The sequence below is a fragment of the Vidua chalybeata genome, chromosome 21 (assembly GCF_026979565.1).
Source record: "Vidua chalybeata isolate OUT-0048 chromosome 21, bVidCha1 merged haplotype, whole genome shotgun sequence".
In the NCBI taxonomy this organism is placed as follows: Eukaryota; Metazoa; Chordata; class Aves; order Passeriformes; family Viduidae; genus Vidua; species Vidua chalybeata.
Window position 1 is genome coordinate 1,429,815 of NC_071550.1, and position 22,116 is coordinate 1,451,930.

Here is a 22,116-nt window from a genome sequence, read left to right on the forward strand (position 1 = left end):
GCTGGTTCCTGTCTGTCCTTCCTGGCCACACGCTGTTGTCCCTCTGCACTGCTGGCAGCCTGGGGACAGATCCTCTTCCCTTCACAGCAGCCTGAACTCACTTCCTGCTCTGTGTTGTGAGGACATCAGTAAGAGTTAATGTTTGTTCTGCTCTCTTGCAGAGAATGGATCTTGGTGCGTCTGAGAGGAACAGGATTGTGCCAAGCATGAAGCTGTCCCACCCTTTCAACAAGCTGTGGAGTATGGGCCATGATGATATGGCTATTCCCACCAAATATTCCCAAAGCTCACCTGAAAGACCCTTGGCTGCCCTGAGTAACATGCCCCCCATCACCAGGAGACCCCAGAGCAGAGACAGTGGTCTGGCTCCTGCAGAAAAGGATGAATCCAATCCTGCCATTCAAGGGAACATAACCATTCCTAGGCCACAGGGAAGAAAGACTCCAGAGCTGGGGATCGTGCCGCCACCACCAGCACCCAGGGCTTCCAAGCACCAGGCTCCAGCTGGGTCAGCGGAAATCCTCACCCCTCATGGGCGTAGCCACTTGGTTTCAGATCTCATCCCAGAGCCCTTTGGGGCTGGGAATGTGTCCTTAGACCCCGAATCGCAGCAGTGTGTAAATGCCTGCTCTCACCCGTCGCGGCTGCTGTGCGGTGCTGCCGGCAGCGCTGAGATGCTGCAGCCCGTGCGGGTGAAGGCGGAAGGTGCAGGCAACGAGAGCGAGCTCCTGCTGAGCCTGCTGGACCCGCTGAGAACCACGGCCTGGCCGGGCAGGGCCCCGCAGGGCTCGGCCCCCGCGCCCGCCTTCGGCGCCCTGCCCAGTGACTTTGTGCCTCCTCCGGCTGCAGCGTTTGCCCAGCCCCTTGGCTATCCTGCCCCAGCTCCAGCACCTTTTCTACAGCCCTCCCCAAATCCGTTCACCCAGACACTGCCAGGAGCCCTTCCAGTGTCCCTGGTCAGACCCCCGAGGGGCTCCTTTACCCCCTCCTTAGGTCACGCGTACAGCTCCAGCTTCATAACCCCCACTGCCGGCTTCTACCCACCACAGAGACCTCAGCCCCACATGGCCACACTCTCCATGCCAAACCTGTTCAGCCAGGCTCCAGCTGTGCCAGCAGCTGGCTCCCTGCTCGTGCAGAGCCACAGCCCTTCTCCCACCAGCTCCCTCCAGCCAGCGTGTCTGGGTGGTCCCTCCAAACCCCGAACGTTACAGGTGAGCCAGCCCAGCACAAAGGTAGATCCCACACAAGCCCTGGCTCTTCTGGCCAGTGAACCCCCTCTGGTCCCTGCCAGGCCAGCCAAGGGCTTGGAGTCAGTGTTACTGTCCTCAAAATCTGAGGAGACAAAAGATCCATTTGAAGATCTGTTAAAACAGACCAAGCAGGACGTGTCACCCACACCAGGTAAGGTGGAGCAGCTCAGAAAGCGATGGGAAACCTTTGAGTGAAGTGTCCCATGGCCTTGGTGTCCTTTTGGAAGTGACAGAGGGATTTTTTGGTTTTTTTGAGCCAGCATAAAACCAAGCATTTCTTTTAAGGAAGGCTGAGCCAGGACCGCTGCAGGACCATCGCTGAGCTGCAACCCAACACGAGAGCTTTTTGCCCACAGGTCAGAGTCCCCGTTGTCCCAGTCCCTGACACTGCTCTCTCACTCCCCGCCACTGAACCCTGGGATTCCTGCACTGACCAAAGCGTGAGGGGAGGTGGGTTGGGTTGGGTTGGGTTGGGTTGGGTTGGGTTGGGTTGGGTTGGGTTGGGTTGGGATTTCCACACACAGCTTTTTAGGCAGCACTACTGATGCACAAGTTACTCCCTCCCTGTATTTTCAGTCCATTTTCAGTCCTTGGCACACCTGAAGCGTGACACAGCCCACTCTGCTGGGGTTCATTCCTGCCTCTGGGAACGGGTGTCAGTTTTTCTGGCATTACACAGAGAAACAACGTTTTGTTCCCACATTCAAAGTGCAGCAAACCAGCCCACAAGTCACTGAACTCATCTGTTGGTTTCTGTTTGTGCTCGTTGAACCCCAGCCACTCCTGGAGCTGTGCTGTCAAATGGACTTTGGTGGCACTTTTGACTCCCCCCCACCCCGAACACCAACAGCCAGGGCAGAGTTGTCACAGGCCTGCAAACCACAGCACAGAGCAGCTGCTCAGGGATTGGTCCTGCATCTCTGTTGGGAAACTGGAAACACCAGCAATTGTTTTCATTTTTTTGACTTTGTTTTTGTTAAATGCATCAGAAAATAGAGGCCATAAAGAGTATCCTAGTTCTTATATATGTGTATCTTAATATTATCTATCAATATTATAAATTGCAGTATATGAATGGAATGTAACAATAGCTTACTTGATTATTACAAAGAAGAGAAAAAAAGTGGGGTATTGAGGTTCCCAGCTCCTGAGTGCAGGTGAAGGCCGGTGTGCCGAGGGGCTGGGAGGGCAGGGCGTGTCCAGGAGGGGCGATCTGGGCTCTGTGGCCTCGCTGGAGCCTCGGGCTGGCCCCGCCTGGCCCGCGAGGCACCGAGGGCAGGGGATGCTCAGCTGGGTGTTCTGAGCCCCCTCTGTGTTCTCCAGACATTTCACACGAGCCTCAGCATCCCCAGGAAAGCTGCTGTCTCTGATCAATTCTGTTTCACTTCCGTGGTGCTTTTTTGGTTTGTTTTGTATCTGGGCACACTCTGGTGTAAAACCTGTCACTCTTGCAGAGGGAATCACATCACCATTGAGCCTTTGATAAAGGAAATCATCTTGGACACATGGGGAAATTCTTGTAAAGCTTTATCTGATTTCCAATGTATCTATTTTATTCATGTTATCTTGAAAGTTTTCTTACTCTGGGGAATGGGAATGGCTGTCTCTGTGTTCGAGTCTGGGCAGTACAAAAGAAAAATAATATCTGAAATGCTGCCGGTTTTGGGAAGACCACAGTATTCCAGGAATATTCTGTTTCTGTACAGTGCTGTTCCTCTGACAAGCCATTCACTTGGATTTGTATTTTCTTTTTGTGTTGAAAGACAGATGGGTTTAGTATTGAATAGTAAAATATTTAAAGTCTAAGATACCAGTTCCATTTTATTTGATAGAGTTCAGAATCCTTTAACTGTGAAGAGCCATCAAAGTTTGCAGCTGTGCAGGGGGTGTGGCACAGACCATGATCATCCATCCAGACAGCAAGGTGTTCTTCGGGGAAAAACAGTCACCAGTCAAAAACCGGGTCTGTTTTTAACCAATTTTTATTGTAAATTTCTTTTGAAGGACATTCTAATTATTTACAAATTATAAAATTTACAATTAAAAAAGAAATCAGGATCATAATAATTAACTACAGCAAGTCCAGTTTTGTGAAAAAATATATTCAAAAATTAAATATCAAAAGAAAGTTAAGTTCATTATTGAAAAAAAAAAAACACCTTCCATAAATTATTTTGCAGAAATGCTCAAGACACTGACAGAGTATTTTAACACCTTGGCTAATACTGGCTTTGGGTGCTTGGAATGCAGCCCTGAGGAGCTGCTGCCGGGGCACGGCCGGACCTGCCGGGGCTCCAGGGATTTGTACCTTGCAGGGAACTGCAGGAGCTCAGGGAGCTCTGGGAACACGGCCTGGTGTTCAGCACCCGCGGGCTGGAGGAACAGGGGCTCGTCTGGATCCTGCTGCTGCCTCATTTCTGTACAGAGCAACACCAAATGTGGAGTGGAGTGAAAAAGCAGGAGCAGGACCTGCCCTGGGGTGCTGGGATAGAGGTGGCAGAGACCCCTGAGCCCCCCCGAGGTTATTGCACCCCCCGGGCTGCAGGAAAGCACAGCGGCTTTGCCTGGCAGCACAGGGCCCCAGGGCTGTGCCCACCCCTGCTCCTGCCAGGAGCCCCCACTCCCCTGGCCTCGGCACAAAGCCACAGAAAACCCCCTCACCTGCTCCCAAAGCCCCACTGCCACAAGGGGACTGGGCAGTGCCACTGGCTCTGTTCCTAAAGTGTGCTGGACCCCCCGAAAGAGCAGCTGGAAAATGCCCAGAGAAACCAGTGACAGGAACAGAGGAAAGGAGGCACAGGCTCCCACCTGCAGCCAGGGCATCTCTGTCACTGCCAGCTCCAGCTGCCTCCCAGACACAGCTGGGCTCACACCTTCGACTCTTCTCCACTACTAGAGGGAAAGTGATCTTACAGACAAAATATTTTCTGTCTCCCACCCCTGTTTTTTTCTATTTTCTAAAGTTTTAATTCTTCTGTCAGCAGCTGCCTGTTGCAGAGACCTGTTCTTACACAGACACACATGTTCTTAAACGAACAGATGTGAGCAGCAGTTCCATGCCCCTCCCTTTGCATGGAATTACAGAAACATTTACGGCTACAGCAGAAAAAAAAAATAAATCCAAAAGCAGACCAGAATAAACAGCATTTTCTTGTGGCAATGAGCTACAGTGGGCAGGTTCCCACCCTGATTTTTAATAGTATTTTGGAGATTAAAAAGCAGACACTGTTCTAAAATATTCCTTATTGATAGTTGTTGTGATTATCCTGAAACACTAATGACTTTAGACCTTACCTGGCCTGCTGTGCTGCATTTCCTTCCACAGCCTCTGCCACATTATGCTAAAGAAGAAACAGCACATTCAACAGCTAAAACAGTAACACAGGAGAAGTGAAGCCACAAAATCAAACCCCTTTTTAGTGCAGTGGAAATCAGATGCTGTGTCACTTACACCAACCCTTTTGGTTAAAAGATTGCTTAACTAAATTCCACTCTCTTGTACCAACAAGCCCAAACCTGTCAGTCTGGAGAGGTCACTTCTAGAACTCTTTCTTTCTCCCCTCCTCACCCCAGCAAGTACCTCCTGATGCTCAGCCCCTGGCTCTCACAAGGGTCAGTTCCATGGCCCAAGCTGCTCAGGGAGTGGTGGAGCTGGATCAAACAACATAGAAACGTTCTCCTTTTACAAAGGTTAAACTGTAACTGGCACCTCAGGATCAGAAAGGCACTTCAAATATTCCTGTGGTTTGGTCTAGTCTCAGGGAAAGCTCCAGCAGCCATGTCCAGCACAGCCCAGTGGGACTTACTCTGGCCAGCTGGAAGGGCAGCAGCAGCTCTAGGAAGGATTTCCCAGCACTCACTCACCTGGCTTAGCCTTGCAGAGGAGCCTCAGGTATGTGTCTTTTTGAAAAAACCTTATTACTCACATTATTTCTGAATATAGTGGTTTAATTCCCCTTCACTGGACCTGCCTCAGGGTGGTTTTTCTGCTGCCTGCAGGGCCCAGCCGGCTCTGGCTGTGACACAGCCTCGTCTTCTGTCTGGTTCCCTGCCTGTCCCCTGTGCCACAGCCACTGCTCCCTCCCCTGGCCCTCAGCAGTGGGGTTTTTGCTCCCCAGCGCCGCCGCTTTCGCCGCCAGAGCAGTTTGCTAGGAATGCTTTGTGGGATGAGCTGCAGTGAGCAGCCCGCTGGGGCAGTGCCCGAGGCCGTGCAGAGCTGTCCCCCCCAGCCCACGGCCCCGGGCAGCGCCTGCGGCAGCTCCGTGACCCCGGCTCAGATCAGCCGCTCGGTCGGGGGCATCTTGATCACGTTCCACATTTCCACTCGGGCCCCGTCCTTCTCCTGCCGGCTCGGGCTGTAGGTTCCCTGAGTCGCTCTCCTCCTCTTCATGGCAATCGCCGTGGCTACAACCAGTGCAAGGAGCAGGGCAGCCCCCGCAGCCCCGACTGCTCCCACCACGGAGGAGTGGCTGAGGTGCGCCCACACTCGCTGCTGTGGTAGAACAGGGAGTTACTCAGAGCTTCCACCAGGACGCTGCTGCATTTCACACCCCTCAGCCCCCGCAGCTGCGCTGTGCTGACAGCGGTGCAGGGCAGGAGCTCCTTCTTCCCCCGTCCCCTCCCTGTCCCACAGAGCCCAGGGAATGCACAGGAGGCCGGTGACCCTTTTCCTGCTCCCCTCTCCCCTCCATGCACACCCGAAGTCCAGCATCTGTGGCTCAAATCCCCAGCCTGTCCCTTCCCTGCATGGTACCCATGGGAATGTCTAACAGCGCCATTGCATTCAACACTGATTTACACAAGGATTTTGATCATTCCTGACAATTCCCTGTAACACAGGGCTGTCACAGGGAAGTCACAGCTGCTGTTGCTGTTGAAGACTCTGAAAACCTCACACACCTGAGCTGAGAGAGTTTGAATGTTTTTCAGCTGTTGACAAAACCAGAGCAGAATACACAAAGCAGTCACAACCTTCCCAGCTCCTGAGTGGGACTCAGGGAGCTGAACCTGCACAGGTGCCTCAGGTCACCCTGCCTTGGAAAGCAGATTTAATGTGCCTCTCCTGCCTGGGAGGGGACAGGGGCCAGAGCCACTTCAGCCCCTGCTGAGATGAGCGAGGGGCAGCCCAGGGCAGGGCAGGAGGGAGGGCAGAGGCTCCCTTGGAGCCACTGGTGTGCAGCAGTGCCGGCCCCGGCCCCGCTGCCCCGCGCGTGCCGTCCGTTCTTCTGACCGGGCCTTAGGGGAACTGGGATGGGGTGGATCTGCCGCTGCCAGTGCTGGAAGAGCTCCAGGTCCAGGCAGACCTTGCAGGTGCAGGTCCTGGGCACGGCAGGGCCTAGATCAGGCGCTCTTCGGGTGGCACCTTTAGGACACTGTCCATCTCCAGCCGAGCTCCTGCCACCTCCTGCTGGCTCGGGCTGTAGGTCCCCTCGGACTGGCGCCTCTTCCTTGCCGTGAGAACCATGAATATGAGACCAATAGTGAGGAGCAGCACAGAGCCACAGGCTACAGGGACAGCTACTTCAATTAGTGGGGAGGGGAAGAGAGCACCTGGAGTCCCTTTCTGTAAAAGAAATTAATGGAGAAACAATGAAACCCCAGTGGTTACAATAACTGCAATAACTGACCAAAATGGTCAGATTAGAGGGAAAAAGGTTTTAAGAAAAGCAAAAAAAAAAAAAAAAAATAGCACTTTTCCACAGCAAGACAGCCCCTTAAGATGTAAATGCCAGTTTACTCAGCATCTACAGTGGGAATCTTTAAAGGTGACTTCTTATGAATATCAGTCTAAAATACACAGGTGGCACTGACAAAGTTGTGACCAGTGTTGCCAAAAAAAAAAAAAAAAACCCAAAAAAAACTCAAAAAACTTTAAAGTTAATGCAGAGAAATGTGGATTTTTAGTAACCCCAAAAAATTCCCAAAAAGCAGGGGAATGATACTGAAAAAAAGTTCAATGATGCCTGTAATGGCAAAGCAGAGAGTTGATTAAGCTGTTAAACTGTGAAACAGAATTGCAGGACTTGCAGCAGGAAGGGGAAAATGTTGAAGAGGTCAGGACATGGATGGGAGATGGAGATGATATAAAGCCCAAGTACTGAGGAGAAAAATGAGAATTCCCTAGATTCTGGTGGAATCAAGGATGGCATGGAAGACAACAACATAACTAAAACAACTGTGGAATTTTTGTCATGAAACAAAGTTTTTAAATTACAATAAGCTTTAAAATAAGATATTTCTTATTGTTAACAATGGCATTGGCCACCTTACAGCTAAAACCAAAATAATTCAAGCTCCAATATTTACAGGTTTTGGATGCCATTCAGTCTGTGCTCATGTCACAGAGCAAAGAAGGAACATTCCCAGGGGATCTGGAAGCCCTTCTGCCCTTCTCAAATGCCTGAAGTCCAGGTGGATTCCCTGAGCCTGTCCAAACCCGAGCGCCGTGCGGGGTTAGTTCCGGACCATGCGGGTTAGTCCTGCACCACGAGGGCCCTGCAGGGCAGCCCTGGAGCTGCTGCTGTGGGAGGAGAGAGCAAAGGGAGCTCAGCTGACCTCCAGCTGTCCCTGGTGGTGCCAAGCACCATCCCCAGCCCTCCCTGCCCCACCAGGGGCCTGGCTGTGCAGGAGGGAAAGGAAAGAGTGAAGAAAAGCAAGGGGAGGGTGATGAAAATGAATACAAGGAATCCACAGAAGTGTCCTGGGACAGAGGAGATAGAGATGCCTGAAGGAGTCTGTGCATGCAAACTGGAAATGTCAGGGTGACCTTGGCACGTGCATTAGAGCCCTGGGTAACAGCAACAGCAGCAAACCCCGCCTGGCACAGAGCCCTTTCCATGCAGGATGGGTTAGTACATTCCCAGGTTACCCAAAAAGCTGCCTGTCCATGCAAGAGCTTCACAGAGAAAGCAGGGGTATGGATCCCATCTCCCCCCAGGAGTGATCCCAGCCCCACCCCAAACACTTGGATTATGCACACGGGGACGGCTCAGCTGGGCCGGGGCAGCAGCAGCTCAGGGACAGGACTCAGCTGTTTCACACAGATCTGAACCATTCTTGGCCTCACTTAATCCAACTTCCCTTCTCCAAACATCCATTTCTACTCAGATCATCTTTGGAGAGGGAAGGTGTTTAGTAACTCTTATCCAAGATAAAACACCAAATTAAATTCCACTCTCCAGGAACTTGGGTCAACTACAGGAGTTGGATTTCTGTCCAAAGAGTTGTGAAATCTATGGAGATGTGCAGAGACAGCCCCAAAAGCCATATGGCAGCACATGCAGATACTGCAGATATTTACTGCAGTTGTTTCTATGCTGGAGACCAATAAGCAGCAGCACTGCAGAGAAAAAAAACCATTCAGGATTCCCCAAGTGTGCTTTAGGCAGGACAGGAGCAGGAGGAGCCCCAGCAGAGCAGGAGGCCCGCTCAGAGCGCAGGGACGGCAGAGCCGCGGGCGCGGTGCTTACGTTGATGTCGCAGCGCTCGCCGGTGTAGCTGGCGCTGCACACGCACTCGTATCTGTTCTCAGAGTCCTGGCACGTGCCCCCGTTCTGGCACGGGTTCGGCTCACACTCGTTTATGTTGATTTGACAGCTGGAAAGGAAGAGTGTATTAGAAATGTCATATATATTCTTGTGCCATAGAACACAAGATCATCCGATCTAAAAAAGCCTCTTTTGTTTGAAAAGCGCCCATTGCAGCTTCTCCAGGTGCTTTCTCTGGAGTCAAACAACTTGAAATTCTCCCCCGTTCACACCAACCCTCCTGCTGTGGTTTCTATGGGACTGAGGCCAGCACAGGTCTCCAGCACAGGTAGTGTGCTTGAAAAAACCTGGAAGCAGTTCTCACTGCAAAAACTGGTGTTGGCAGCTGGATGATCCGAAGCCTCCCTCTGCTCCAAGCAACAGCTCATGTTCCCATTAGGAGCAGCTGTTTGACTGGCAGAAGGACATGGAGGAGGGTGAAGCAGTGGCCCTGCTCTGCCACCCACTTAGATCAGGACTGTAGCACTGGATCCCAAAGCAGCACTTACTTCCTTCCAGTGAAGCCAGGCCTGCAGGAGCAGTTGGCTCCCCAGCTCTCGGTGATGCACCTGCCACCGTTCAAGCAGGTGAAGTTCTTGCCACACTGCTGAGGGGGGAATGGCCACCTGGGGACAGCAAGGGACAGCCTTTAGAGCACTCAGGTTTTGGGGAAGGGCAGATTGTTCTGGGGCTCAGGGGAAATGGGGCTGGCAAGGGTCATAAACACAGTCCTTGGTATTTCTAGGAAGGAGTTTGACATAAGTGAAAAAGGGGATAGTCTCAGAAATCATCCATAACATCAGAGTATTCCTTGGATCATGCCCTGGAACAGACAGGAGCTCTGTCAGTACTCAGACAGGCCTGTTCTTGCTAATGAAAATATAGGCAGGGACAGGACACTGCTGGAACAGTACAGCCAGGCCCCAGGAAGGATAATGCCAGTACCAGGTAACTGTCTGTCCCAGCATGCAGCAGGAACAACAGGAAAATCATCCTGGATAGATCAGATAACTGAAATGCAGCCATGTCAGTATTTAACTCCGTGTTCCATTTGAACTGGCAAAAGATGTTTTGTTTTAAATCAGCACAGGAATATGGCAGAAGGGAATCAAGTCACAGAGAAGATGGACATCTTGGGGAGTGCTAGAGGGAAATGACAACAGGCCAGAGTATGCGCCCTTCAAACAGCTCTGAAAGGTAGAAGGGGGATACCCACATCAAAAGGAAGGATCCTTATCCTGTACAAGGCTGAACCCCTGTCAGTGAGGGTTTGGACCTGGACAGCATCTTCCAAGTCACAGCAGAATTTAGGTTCTTTACCTACGAGATGCTTGCAATGAAAAATTTTCCCAAAGTGTCCCAAAGTAAAAGTCCAGTTTATCTGGAGGCTCCTCTGCCCCCCGTATCAACGCAGCCCCAGCACTTACTCGCAGCGAGGACCGGAGTACTGAGGGGGGCACTTGCAGGAGTATCCGTAAACGCCATCGACGCAGGTGGCTCCGTTCAGGCACTGGTGCCGCACGCAGTCGTCCACGTTGATGTCGCACCTCTTCCCGATGAAGCCGCGGAAGCACTCGCACTGGAAGTCTGCCACGGCATCCACGCAGTCCCCGTGGACGCAGGGGCTGGGCTGGCAGTCGTCGATGTTGGCCTCGCAGCGCTGCCCCGCCCAGCCCGCGCTGCAGCCGCAGCGGAAGGCGTCGAACAGGTCCTCGCAGGTGCCGGCGTTGAGGCAGGGGCTGGAGGCGCACACGTCGGCCCCGGAGCAGCCCAGCTGGACACTGCCCGGGCCGGCCCGCTGGAACTGCTCGGCCTGCGGGTACGGCCGGTGGGGCGGGAAGGGCAGGAAGATGCCCCCGATCTGCACCCGGCCCAGGCAGCCGGTGAAATTTTCAGCCAAAACGACCAACGCGTTGTTCTTGAGGAAGTCCAAGTTGCCGGCGCTTCCCTGCAGAGTCACGTTCACTGACCCATCCAAGCGGAGCAGCCACCGGGAAGAGAGCGCGGCCGGCTCCTCCATGGACACGGAGACGCTGTGCCAGGCCCCATCCGTGACGGGCTGCGGGCTCAGGAAGCTGACACCCTCAATGCTGTTCCCACTCCTGATGTCAACAAGCAGGGAGGAATTCTTAATGGCTACCTGGAGGGAATCCACCTCTTCCACAGCCTGAAGCAAAACAGCATCTTCATCTCTGGTTCTGAAGTCCACGTGGAGGCTGCTCAGAGTTCTGGTCACTGATGTGTTGGTGGTAAATTCTATGGCAGCATAACTATTAAATGTTGCATTAGCCAGACCTATAAATAAAGGGGGAGAGCACGAGGGATTTCAAAGACAGTTGGTGTCCTGTTTGAGCCAGACCAATGGCACACCCCTGGCAGGTTCTCTCCCTAAGAACCCCTAAGCTTAGTGTGAGCAGGATTACAGGCGAGCTGCTGGCAGCCTTAAAGCTCTTCCTGTTTACAACTGCACCTCCTATAATAATATCCAGCTCTTAGGCAGCAATTTTTACTCCTCAGCCGTGCTCTGTCACACCCGGGGCAAGCCCACAGAGCCCATGCTGCCTGCAGCAGTAGGTACCTGGGCACCACTCCGTGCCCTCCTTGCAGCATGTGTTTGTATTGTTTTCAGCAGCACAAACTGGGAACATTGATTATAGACAGGGAATGGGGGGGGGGAATTTTACCAACACACAAGCAGGAGAACAGAACTTACACACATATCCTGCCACAACGTCTATGCAGGTGGTGGCTTCAGGACATGGGTCACTTTCACACCAGACTTTTTCTTCACAAAATTTCCCAGTGAAATTTGCTGGACAGCTGCAATGGAAATCATTCCAAGTGACAATGCATCTGCCACCATTCTGACATGGCTCAGACTGAAAAACAAAACAGGGGAATTTAGGGGCAGAGTAATTCATCCTGAGGTCTAAGAAAGTTTGGTAGAATTGTGACAATGAAGATGAGCACAAGCAGCATTTGAATCAAGTGAGGAGGGAAATGGAACAATGACTCAAGAGCAGTGAGGGAAGCACAAGGGTCTCTGTACAAGAAATTCCTGAGTCCCTGCTCCCCCCTGTGCACAGCACTGACCAACAGGAACTCCAGCAATTTGGCAAAGAACAAGGCACAAAAGCACAGGTGAGGAATGGATGAAACAAACTGTGGTGCTCCCAAGAAGCTCACAAAATTCTGTCACCAGAAGGACACCCCTAACACCACAGGTGTGACAACACTTCAGAGCACCATAAGCAAGAAGGGCAAGATTAGGGGGTATGGCCTCCCCATCACCAGGTGTGGCACAGAGGAGAGCCAGGCTCTGATCCAAGGGCAGATGTGGTTGAAATGGCAGATTCTTGGGGAAGAGGTTGTTGTGCAATTGGAACAGGATGAAGGGAGGGGCTGGCAAGATTACAGGTTAGGGAGGGGAGTCTGGAACCTATGTGGGCTCAGCATAGTTGAGCTGGGCAGCACAAAAGCCACTGCTCAAGCTCTAAAACCACAAAAACTACAGGGGAGCTTGAGAAAACTCAGTGTTTAAACCATATGTGGCATATTGAGTGAGGTGGGAGCACAGAGAACCATGTGTTCTTCAATACCTCCAAAAACCTCCTCTTTCTGGTATCAGCAACAGTCAGACTTTTGTGTAATAACAGAACTGCAATGAACCCCTGCACACACAGAGACAAGCAGGACACAGCACATACCTTGCAGGTGTCATCAGAGATGCAGCCATTCACAAGATTTCCAGTTTGAGTCCTATTGAGTTCCTCTGGCAAACTGTCATTCTCCACCTGGAAAAACTGTATCTGGTGGCTGTTGAGTTGGATGTCCTGCAAACAGCCCTTGAAATAGCCCCCCCAAAGCCCAGCACTGTCGGGGTTCGGGTGTCCCCCAATGAACACTTCAGAGCCAGCTCCCAGGGCTTGTGCTGGCAGCTGCCCCAGCTCCACAAATGTGTCTGACTGCAGGGCACCAACAGAGCCTCCTCGGAAAGACAGGGCTATCAAATGTCTTCTCCCATCAACCACATTCCCTGGAAAGGTCACGGTGTCCGTAGGTGACGTCTCTATGCTCAGCTGGCCATCCCTGAGGTACAGGGTGAGGCAGGGGCCTGTCCCATTGCAGACCTGCAGTAACAAACCATCGGGCTTCCGGCTCCGCAGGAAAAAGGAGAGGCTGAAGTCTGCACCAAGGCTGTCAGAAAGGGTGAAAGAGGCAAAGCTGGTGGAATTCTCTAGGCCAAATGTTGCTGCTGGGCGCTCTGGAAGAGGAAAGAAACAAACTTCAGCTCAGAGATAAAGGGAATGCAGCTGGCACAGGGATGCAGCTCCTTAGGAATGGGGCAAAGGTCTCTTCTCAACGTTTTCCATGTGGGCCAGGGTAATGATACTCCTCCCCATAGGTCTGTGACACTAAGAAGTAGGTGAATGTGTCCTTGCTTCCTCTGGAGGGCACAAATTCAAGTATCCAGGAAATACAGCTCTAAGAGCCCTTGCCAATCCAGCAGATTTACTCAAGGACTTTCGAGATACAGAGTTGCTTTTAAAATTTGTAAATTTGGTAACAGCAGTAAATGTCATATTTAGGGCTCAGAAGAGTTGAAAAAAACCCCAATACTAATACAAGCCTTACAGGAGCAAAAAAAGCAAATAGATAGGATTTTAACTCAAAATTGTCAAAGAGCTTCCTTCAACAAAGCAATACATTCCTATTCATCTTCAATTCAGAAGCTCAAGATCAATTTTTCACAGTAAAACAATTTCCCTGCTCCCCTGCATTCACACAGATCTGTTAAAAGGTGAAGTCAGAGCCTCTGGCTCTACCAGGAATAACCTGCATCACAAAACTGACAGTCATTCCCACAGGAGCAAACAACAGGAAAGGGATCAATGAGAATTTTATTCACAGAGGCTTTTGCTTTATTTTTCCCCCTGGTCAAATAGAAAGTCCTGCTTCCAGAACTAACATCCAAGCTTCTCCAGTACCTGCGGAGCTGGCAGGTGTCAATCCCATGGCACTTACCATATGAGCAAGCTGGGCCTCCATAGGGCCTGGCACAGTCACACCTGAAGGTGGCCCAAAGGTCCACGCAGAGCCCTCCGTGGAAGCAGGGCTGGGAGAGGCACCACTCGGTGCGGTCACAGCCCGGCCTCGCCGGGGACGACTCCCCCAGCGGCAGATCCGCCGGCAGCACGGCCTCAGCGTCCACCTGCAAGTCCTCCAGGCAGCCCACAAAGCCTTGCTGGCTCCGTGTGTTGTTGGCCATTGGATCCTCAGCACCTCCAATATACAGATTCAGGAAGGTTTGTGGGATCACAGCAGTGCCCGGTGGGACAGGAGAGCTCTGCAGGCAGACCCCGGCCTCACAAGAGCCATGCCAGAGCTTTAGCTGCACCGTGCTGTGCACAACAACTTCCACTTTATGCCACTGGCCATCGTCCACTCTCAGCCCCTTCAGGAGCAGCAGGTACCCAACATCCTCCCTCTTCAGCTCTGCATGCAGGATGCCATCCAAGAGCTCCAGGAACAAGTACTCAGCTTCACGGCCTCGGTAAAAAAGGACAGCGCTGGGCAAAGTGGTTCGGAAGCGGAGGGACACGCTGGCTCCTCCTGCGCCCCTCCCGCTCGCACTGTTCTCGGGCAGCTCAATGAGGAGATACCCTCTGGAAGCAAAGGAAAACGTTGTTGGTGTCGAGCATGTGGCATCAGAGAAACCAGGCTGGCACTGGCACAGGTGGCCGTGGCTCTCAGCTTGGTAGGTTGGGATGCACAAGGCCTCGTTTTGGCAGTCGTGCGTCTGGCACCCAGTGAGCTGGACAGAGCAGTTCTTCCCTCCCCACGTAATGCCATCCTGGCCAGGGGCACAGTGGCAGGAATAGTCAGCAATGCCATCCTCACAGACAGCTCCATTCTTGCAGGGACCCTCCTCACACTCATTGATGTTAACAGCACATTCCACACCTGCGAAAGAGATTTAGAGATGGGATCTCACCGTGGCACTGGGACGCCCTCCCAGAGCCTGCCGGGCACAGCCCTCCCCAGTTCTCTCCAGGGAGCAGCTGCCAGCAAGGAGCCCCACGCTCACTCAGAGGGTCCTGCTCGTGATGCAAGAGCAAGAAAACCAAACTTCTGTGTCCTTCTAGGTGCTATTTATAGAGCTTTGGCCTGTCAGCCCAAATCCCCCCACCAACTGCTGTCCTGTCCCAAGCTCAAACCCCACAGGCAGTCAATGTGAAGAAGGTATGCAAGGACCAAAACAGCACAGACAAGGAATTTATGCTTTTTTGTTAGTAGATTTGGTATGTTGAAAGGCCAGGTAGGTCTACAGATCTGACTGGAGCATGTTTCAGGCACCAGTGTTGCAGACAGCAGTAAAATGGGAAGTTACTGGAAAGCCTCAGTTAAAAAAATCCAATTCCATCACGACCCATCAGTTGTAAAACTCACAAAACCCAATTCATTACCAAACAACAAACACAACATGCTCCACGGGCACTGTGCCATGCTGGCACTAAGCTGATTTCAGTTCTGCCCAGTCCTGCACTGCCATTCTGTCTCCTGGCAGCACATGGATCCCAATGGGGCTCAAGTAAATTACCAAATCTGGCTAATGAAAATCTGCTGTCATTTTCCTGACCATCCAGGACTGACAGAGGAGCCCTGAATCAGTTCACTTTATCTAGCCTATAACATTGGTTTTCACTAATCTTCAGAGACAGTCCCACAGATAAACCAAGCATGGATTATCCCAATCTAATAGCATTACACCCGATCCAGCCAGCAAGCACAACGAGGGCAGCAGGAAGAAAAAGAAGGAATTCACACACAAAGGAGGGGAATCAAAACACAAAGGACATTTGTAAAGAAAAGCCACTAGACAGAATGTGCATGTCAAAGAGATTAGAGAGCTGCCTGGAGCAGAGAGATGGGGGGAGATGGGGCACTAGGAGCACTGGAGCTGGACTTGATGTGTGATTAAAAATAAAAACTTAGCAAAGGTACAGGTTCTTGAATATTTGCAGTGATGGTTTGTCCCCTGAGCTCTGCAGAGAGATGAGCACCAGCTTCCAGCTCCAAACTGTCAGGTTGTGCCAGTGTACGGACAGAGCTCTGGGAAGCACTGAAAGAGAAATGCAGGGCTCTAGTTCTGCACTTTCCAGATGTGCCAGAGCTGTTCTGTAAGCAAGAGTCTTCAGCACAGCCCTCTTCCTCTTACTATTGGGTTTGCTCAGCAAAGGAACACCAGGGACAGAATTAAGACTGCAGCACAAAGCTATGAAGGAAATGTGTTGGAATAAATAGAGTATAAGGGACATCACTGGGTCTGGAGAATCCCAGGGAGAAGATGGGGTGGGTTTTCTCGGAGGGCTCTCCAAGCTGCAGGAGGCAAGTCCGCAGTCAGATTTAAGGGGAGAGGCTGTTGAATAAGGAAAGACAAGTTTGGTTCAGTCCCAAATCCTCGAGATGCTGCTGTTTCAGACCAGAGCTGCTGATATTTACCAAGACAATGAGGGGAAGATAACATTGGTTTGGATAACAAAAGGAGAGATGCCGTGAATTTTTGCATTTCTGAGAAGGCTGGGGGGCAGGAGAGGCCCATTCTCCCATTTCACATTCCCAGCCTGAGCAGGTCTCAGCTCTCTCATGGCACCAGGAGCACCTGCCTGGGCTGTTCCTGTCCTGCAGCCCCCAGTGCCTCACACCAGGTGGGTCCTGAGTCCCCAGGGTGGGTGCACAGCCCCAGGCTGGCAGCTGATCAAACACCAGGCTTTCCCAAGGGATGCAGCTGGTTTGAATTCTTAGATTATTTGTTTGAAATGGGTGAAAAGCAGATTGCACAAGAGTTCTAAAAATCTGGCTAATGACAATTTTTTTCCTGGAAGACTTACTAAGCAGTTATCTGGAGCTACATCACTACAATTTCCAAAAGTACAGATCATTTCCTGGGTATCTGTTATTCCAATCTTCTCCAAGACATGGACAGTTGTGTCTTTGCAGACCCATTGGGAAGTAGATATTAAGAAGCTGTTCAACACTAATTGTTTTTTTCTAAGAGCAGCATAGGCATCCCTTTTCAGGTTTATTTAAAAAAAAATTAATTGGGGGACGTGACTCTGTTCAACAAAAACAAGTAACAAAACCAAGTTATTCTCCTTGTAAACAAGCAGTACTCTCCTCTGTTCACTCTAAATTTCATAGCTGAAATGTTTACTTTTATTTGAGCCATCAATAGTAAAAGCAACCTGATTCATTACACCATTAGGAGACTTTAAAACATTTAATGAGTTCCTTATCTAGTTAAAGACTAACAATAGCAAAGCAGTGGAACTTGTTATCTGAAAATCAGACAAGTGGTATCTAAAAGGCTGCTATCTGGAGTCAAGGATTTCAAACATTCTCTTAAGTCAGCAGTGTCAGAGGTAACAGTCCCAAGCCACCAACCCACAGGGACTGGGTCAGAAACATTCAGAAGTGGCTGAGTTTTCACAGCCTCCAGTATATTCAAATATTCAAATACAAATCCTCCACCACGTTCAGAGTGCTACTGCTGTGGTGGGAACAGTCCTGTTTTGTAGATGCAAGTGTGATTAAATCCACACAGCTCACCACTGCCTGAATGGAGGGAATGATTTACTGGCTGCTATTAATAAGTAAAGATTCATTGTATACAGTGTAAGAATCATATACTTCAATAGATACATAAAATGTTAAAAGAATAAGCACAAATGAAGTGAAATATTCTAATTTAGCTGTCAGATATCAAAAAACCTTGAAGGACAAGGTCTATTCCTTGAAACACGGGAGTTCAGCGGGGCTGCCGGGCCAGCACCGCCTTGCCCTCTCCTTAAGGCAGCTGAATTCCTAACGACCTTTCCCTGCTGCATCCTAATTAGGGATTGTATTATGATTATCAAAAGGAAAAAGGAGAGGAGGGAGAGGGGGTAGGCAGAGAATTAGCCGCAACAAACGGACCCCGACACAATTATATTTGCACAATTACTGCCATTTCCATGGCAACCCCTGCTCTGCCGCTCCCCCACCGCGCTGCTGCTCGGGGCGAGGGAGCGGGCGGAGCTGGGGAAGGCACTGACCACCAAGGGGTTTGTCCTGGGTTACAGCCACAAAACCTACTTCTCAATAAGGCAGCCTTCAATCAATAAAGGAAAAATGAAAACTGCAAAAACATCAGTAAAAAGCAAAACTAACGTTTCCCAGAAGTAGCCAGGAGGCACCTGTGTGTGTCTCCAGAGCTCACCTGGGCACGGACCCGGTGCCTCGGAACAGCCGGCTCTGACACTGCACCACAAGGCAGAACTGCAGCACAGTGACTGTGGAGCTGTCAGCCAGACCCGTGCAACAAGGACATTCCTCGCCTTGAAGTTTCCAAAACAAAACTTTAGGTCTCTTCGAAATAAAAACATTCTTCCTTTCTAATCGATTCTGGTTCCTCCTCATGCCTCCAGCCACCACTCATCACACACCCAGCCCCCTGCCCTGGGCAGGCACGCACACAGGCAGGACACACTGCAAGCACTGCACACATCTCATTACCTGCTAGCAGAAAAATTCCCTTCAGGATCACGCCAATCAGCACAGATTTCATGGCCGACTCCTTGTGGACATTGGTAACAGTAAAGGAAAAAAAAAATGGGGGTGAAGGGGGGGAGGGATGACAAAAAAGGCTGGGCAGACAGGGCAGTGTGTGCAGGCGCTCGCTGGTGCCAGTCCCACGAGAAGGGATTGGAGCGGAAGAGCCGGGGGAGCAGAGCCCTGCCCCGCGCCAGGTCTAATCCAGCCCGGCTCTGACCCTCCCAGCTGGCCCCTGTCCGTGCTGACACCAGGAATGTGTGCTCCCAGCATATTCCTGCTCCGTGCCTCCCGCAGTGCCCGGCAGTGCCCACGGCCTCAGCCCAGCAGGGCAAAGCCAGGAGACAATCTCCTGCCCTTGCTGCGGTCCAGGTGAATCTGCCAAATTCCCTGAATAAGGCCAAAATGCTCTTTTCATAGGCTAAGCCAAAAAGCTGCATTTCCACCATTGTGCAATATCTAAACCATAGGAACAAGGGGAGTTCCAAATGCAGAGTGAACCTGGGCCCTGCTGCACATTCACTACTGAGGGAATCAGGGTCCATCAGGCAGTTTTCCTTCTCCCTGTGCCCTGTTCCAGTGATCTGTGAGCACAGACATTTCCACTCTGCTGTATTCACTAAGAAAAGTCTCAGGTTTTAATGACCATGATCTGTTTCCCTGAAGTCAAACTGGATGGAAAGAAATTCCCTGCATTATGCTGAATGTACAGGTTCAAACATGGCAGTGCACAATCAAAACTCTCTTTCCTCATTAGCCACCTTACTAAATTAGCTATTGCAGTCTCCTTTTTCCTCTGTGGTTCTGGGGTTTGTTTTTACTTTGCTTTTTAATATAGTTACTTTCACATTACAAAATTTCTGGAGGCATAGTTGTATTTTTGTGTTGTAAGGACCAAGACAAGTGTCTTATTTCTATGAAAAAATGTTATCTGAGAGCTTTTCCCCAAACTTGGAGTCTCTGTTTGTATCAATGTCAGGTCCAAGCAAACAAAACCTCCCACATGTCACTGTCTGGAATCTCCATTAGCAGTATCACTAAGATATTTAAAAAGCGTTCCAACAACTCCTCAAGCTATTTCACTTTTGTAATTTTACTCAATCCAAACATGCCAGTCACTTTTACAGATACTTGAAGTGGGAGGGATATGGTGAGTGTTTGTTTGGAGTCAAAACTTCTCAGAAAGCCACAGACCTGTGCACACACAGACCTATCCCAGCACAGATTTGGAACATTATCTCTGACCCTTCTGTTATTGTTCAGGAGAAAACAAACAGGCAGTTGTGCACATTCAGCCACTACTGCAACAATAAAGTGTAACAACTGTGAAGACTGCAGAACATGCAACGTCTTCAAAAAGATGCCTATTTTGCTTTATGCACCCACACATTTAGGCCCACATACACACACAGAGTCTACCTGGACACTACTGCCTGGAAATCCATCACACCCCAATGCACCCAGCACAGATTCTGCTCTCACCTGGCACCAGGCACAAGCAGGCCCTGGACTGCAGCACTCACAGCCTTCTGATCAGATGACAGGGAAGTCAAAAGGTCTGATTAACATGGAGCTGTGATCCAGCAGGGAGAAGAAATGTGGAGCGGAAGGGAAGGGGGGGAGCCTCACCAAGTGCTGCCTAGCTCCCTTCAGCTATATTTACCAAAAGGGATTTGGTTGAAGGTGGAACAGGCCTCTAATCTCTTTACTATCTTAACCTTTTAGCTGCCCTTGCTCTAGAGGCTCCATCTCTAAAACAAATCTGACTTAAGAAATACCTGCACAAAAAAATTAAATCTATTCAAAGGTGGTTAGAAGGAAGGAGCATCTCCCATTTATTTCCTGACCCATGACCCAGGAATTCAAGTCCATTTGATCTGGGCTGGCACCCTTACAAGAGTCACCATTTATAGCTGCTGCACAGAAGGTTTCTACTTTAAGGAGACAAAGACATGGCTGAACAAAGTGAGATGGTCAATAAGCCCTCCAATTATACTGGGACACACTCACACCACATCACCTTCTGATTTCTCATGAAAGTAAAGTGTTCTTCAGCCATGTGCAGAAGAGCTCAGAATGCTCCCATGATCACAAGGTGCCAGTGCCCGGGGCTGGATGGCTGCGATGGCAGTGCCGTGCTCGGCCCCCCTCACCAGGGCTGCCCAGTGCCACAGTGCCTGCTGCAGGACACGGCCTCCTCTGCTGAGCACAGCTTTAGCTCCAGTGGGAGCACTTAGGCCATTTGAAAGTTTTTAAAGAATGAATCATCCAAACTTCAGTGATAACATTTTTGCAGGTTAAGAATCAGTGTCCATGTCAAATGGAGGTACCTGTCTTTTTCTCATCCTGGCCTAACCTATTGCCTAATAAATACCTGATGGACTGAAACCATTTCTGGAAAAAAAAAAATCAGAATTCATTTTGTTGGATTTCTTTTCCCCCTAAAAGACAGACATTTCCTAATACGCTTTGTCTCTTGACCACAGTTGACATAATTTCCAAGAGCATGCAAGTTTCCTCTCCTTTGCACCTCATTTAGTACCCATGCAATCTTTTGATTTGTACTTCTTGTATCCTCTCAGGATACCTATATCCTCTGCTAAAGCACAAAACCATGAGTCTGCTGAACAGACTCTTCAGGACCTGTTATGTTGTTCTCTCAGGAATCAGGCACCACTTTAGCAACAACTACATTTCAGAGAGAAGGTTCATCTGCCTGCACTACACTGAGACAGCAATGAAGCAGTTAATTTGCAAAGAAAGAATTTCTCCTGACTTGCATTGTTATCCCAACACTCCCCAAATTCCTCAGACTGAAGAAGCAAACACACAGAAGGAACCCCTGCCGCCCCAAGAAAGCATTCTTCATCAGAGTAGCAAGTTCACTTTAATCAGCGGAGGCAGCTAAACCCAAGTTCATGGCAGATCTAAGCTGCCACAGAAATGTGTTTTGAAGAGAAACATTATGGGAAGCTTCACAAAGTTGTTCTGTGATCCTAATATGAAGTAATAAGCTGTTTACCCAGCATGACTGTACTGGGATTAATTGACAAAGGAGGGGAGATTAATTGCTATTATTTCCCTGTCAGCTTCACTCCTCCACATGCACTCACTGATCTCACAGACTGCTCCCAGCCTTTCGCTGTGTTGATGTGTCAGAACTACCTCAGCTGAGACAAAGTCCTTTACCAAAAGTAATATCCAGAAGAGCAACCTGCTTCTAATCCCCTTCAAGTACTAATGAACCCAAATTTGATGCAACAGAATGAACTCTAGCACTCCTTTGCCCATCAGTCCATGCTTCTGTCAGCTTTTCCGCCCATGAGCATGCTAAGAATTGGAAAGGATTAAGCAGATCTGCAGTTTGGCAAAGTACAATAAAATTCTGAGCTCTGTGTGGGTGCTGGGGCACTGCAGGAGGAAAAGAGAACAGGGCACAAATGTGAGTGGGAATTCTGACAAGAAGCATAAACTTTAAACCATCTCTTTGGACAAGATCTCAGTTCAGAGTACAGCATTGTAACTGCCCAAGAAAGCAGTGATAGCGAGCTTAGATAAAAGCTGATTTTCAAAGGCCTCATCTACAAAAGCAATTTTTTCTTGATCTGGCCTAAGTTAGCAAATGAGATAGGCCAGAAAACCCCACAAATAATTCAGCCCAGTTACAGAAGTGATAACTAGATGAAATTAATAGGTCTTCCCAGGAAAGAGTTGGGCAGAATTAAACCAACACAGCTCAACCACTG

General features: G+C 50.1%; 2 protein-coding genes across 13 annotated transcripts in view; one reads left to right on the top strand and one right to left on the bottom strand.

Annotated features, from left to right (window-relative positions):
• Positions 1 to 1,706, top strand: part of DENND1A (DENN domain containing 1A) — a 152,953-nt gene extending 151,247 nt beyond the window's left edge. For 2 of the 3 annotated variants that reach the window (XM_053962529.1, XM_053962530.1), the window contains one exon: positions 162 to 1,706. In XM_053962529.1, coding sequence (XP_053818504.1) covers positions 162 to 1,448 — 1,287 coding nt within the window. In that variant the 3' untranslated portion in view covers positions 1,449 to 1,706. The remainder of the gene's footprint in view (positions 1 to 161) is intronic. The other variant, XM_053962531.1, reaches the window with a different exon arrangement.
• A 1,843-nt stretch (positions 1,707 to 3,549) lies between these two features.
• CRB2 (crumbs cell polarity complex component 2) overlaps positions 3,550 to 22,116 on the bottom strand; it is a 112,690-nt gene continuing 94,123 nt past the window's right edge. For 7 of the 10 annotated variants that reach the window (XM_053962525.1, XM_053962524.1, XM_053962526.1 and 4 more), the window contains 7 exons: positions 13,805 to 14,743; positions 12,487 to 13,043; positions 11,493 to 11,658; positions 10,207 to 11,074; positions 9,289 to 9,405; positions 8,723 to 8,849; positions 6,159 to 6,816 (listed from right to left, as the gene is read on the bottom strand). In XM_053962525.1, coding sequence (XP_053818500.1) covers positions 6,589 to 6,816; positions 8,723 to 8,849; positions 9,289 to 9,405; positions 10,207 to 11,074; positions 11,493 to 11,658; positions 12,487 to 13,043; positions 13,805 to 14,743 — 3,002 coding nt within the window. In that variant the 3' untranslated portion in view covers positions 6,159 to 6,588. Of the gene's footprint in view, positions 3,852 to 3,914; positions 5,746 to 6,158; positions 6,817 to 7,416; positions 7,774 to 8,722; positions 8,850 to 9,288; positions 9,406 to 10,206; positions 11,075 to 11,492; positions 11,659 to 12,486; positions 13,044 to 13,804; positions 14,744 to 22,116 lie in introns of those variants that run through there. The other 3 variants (XR_008434522.1, XR_008434521.1, XM_053962527.1) reach the window with 3 other exon arrangements.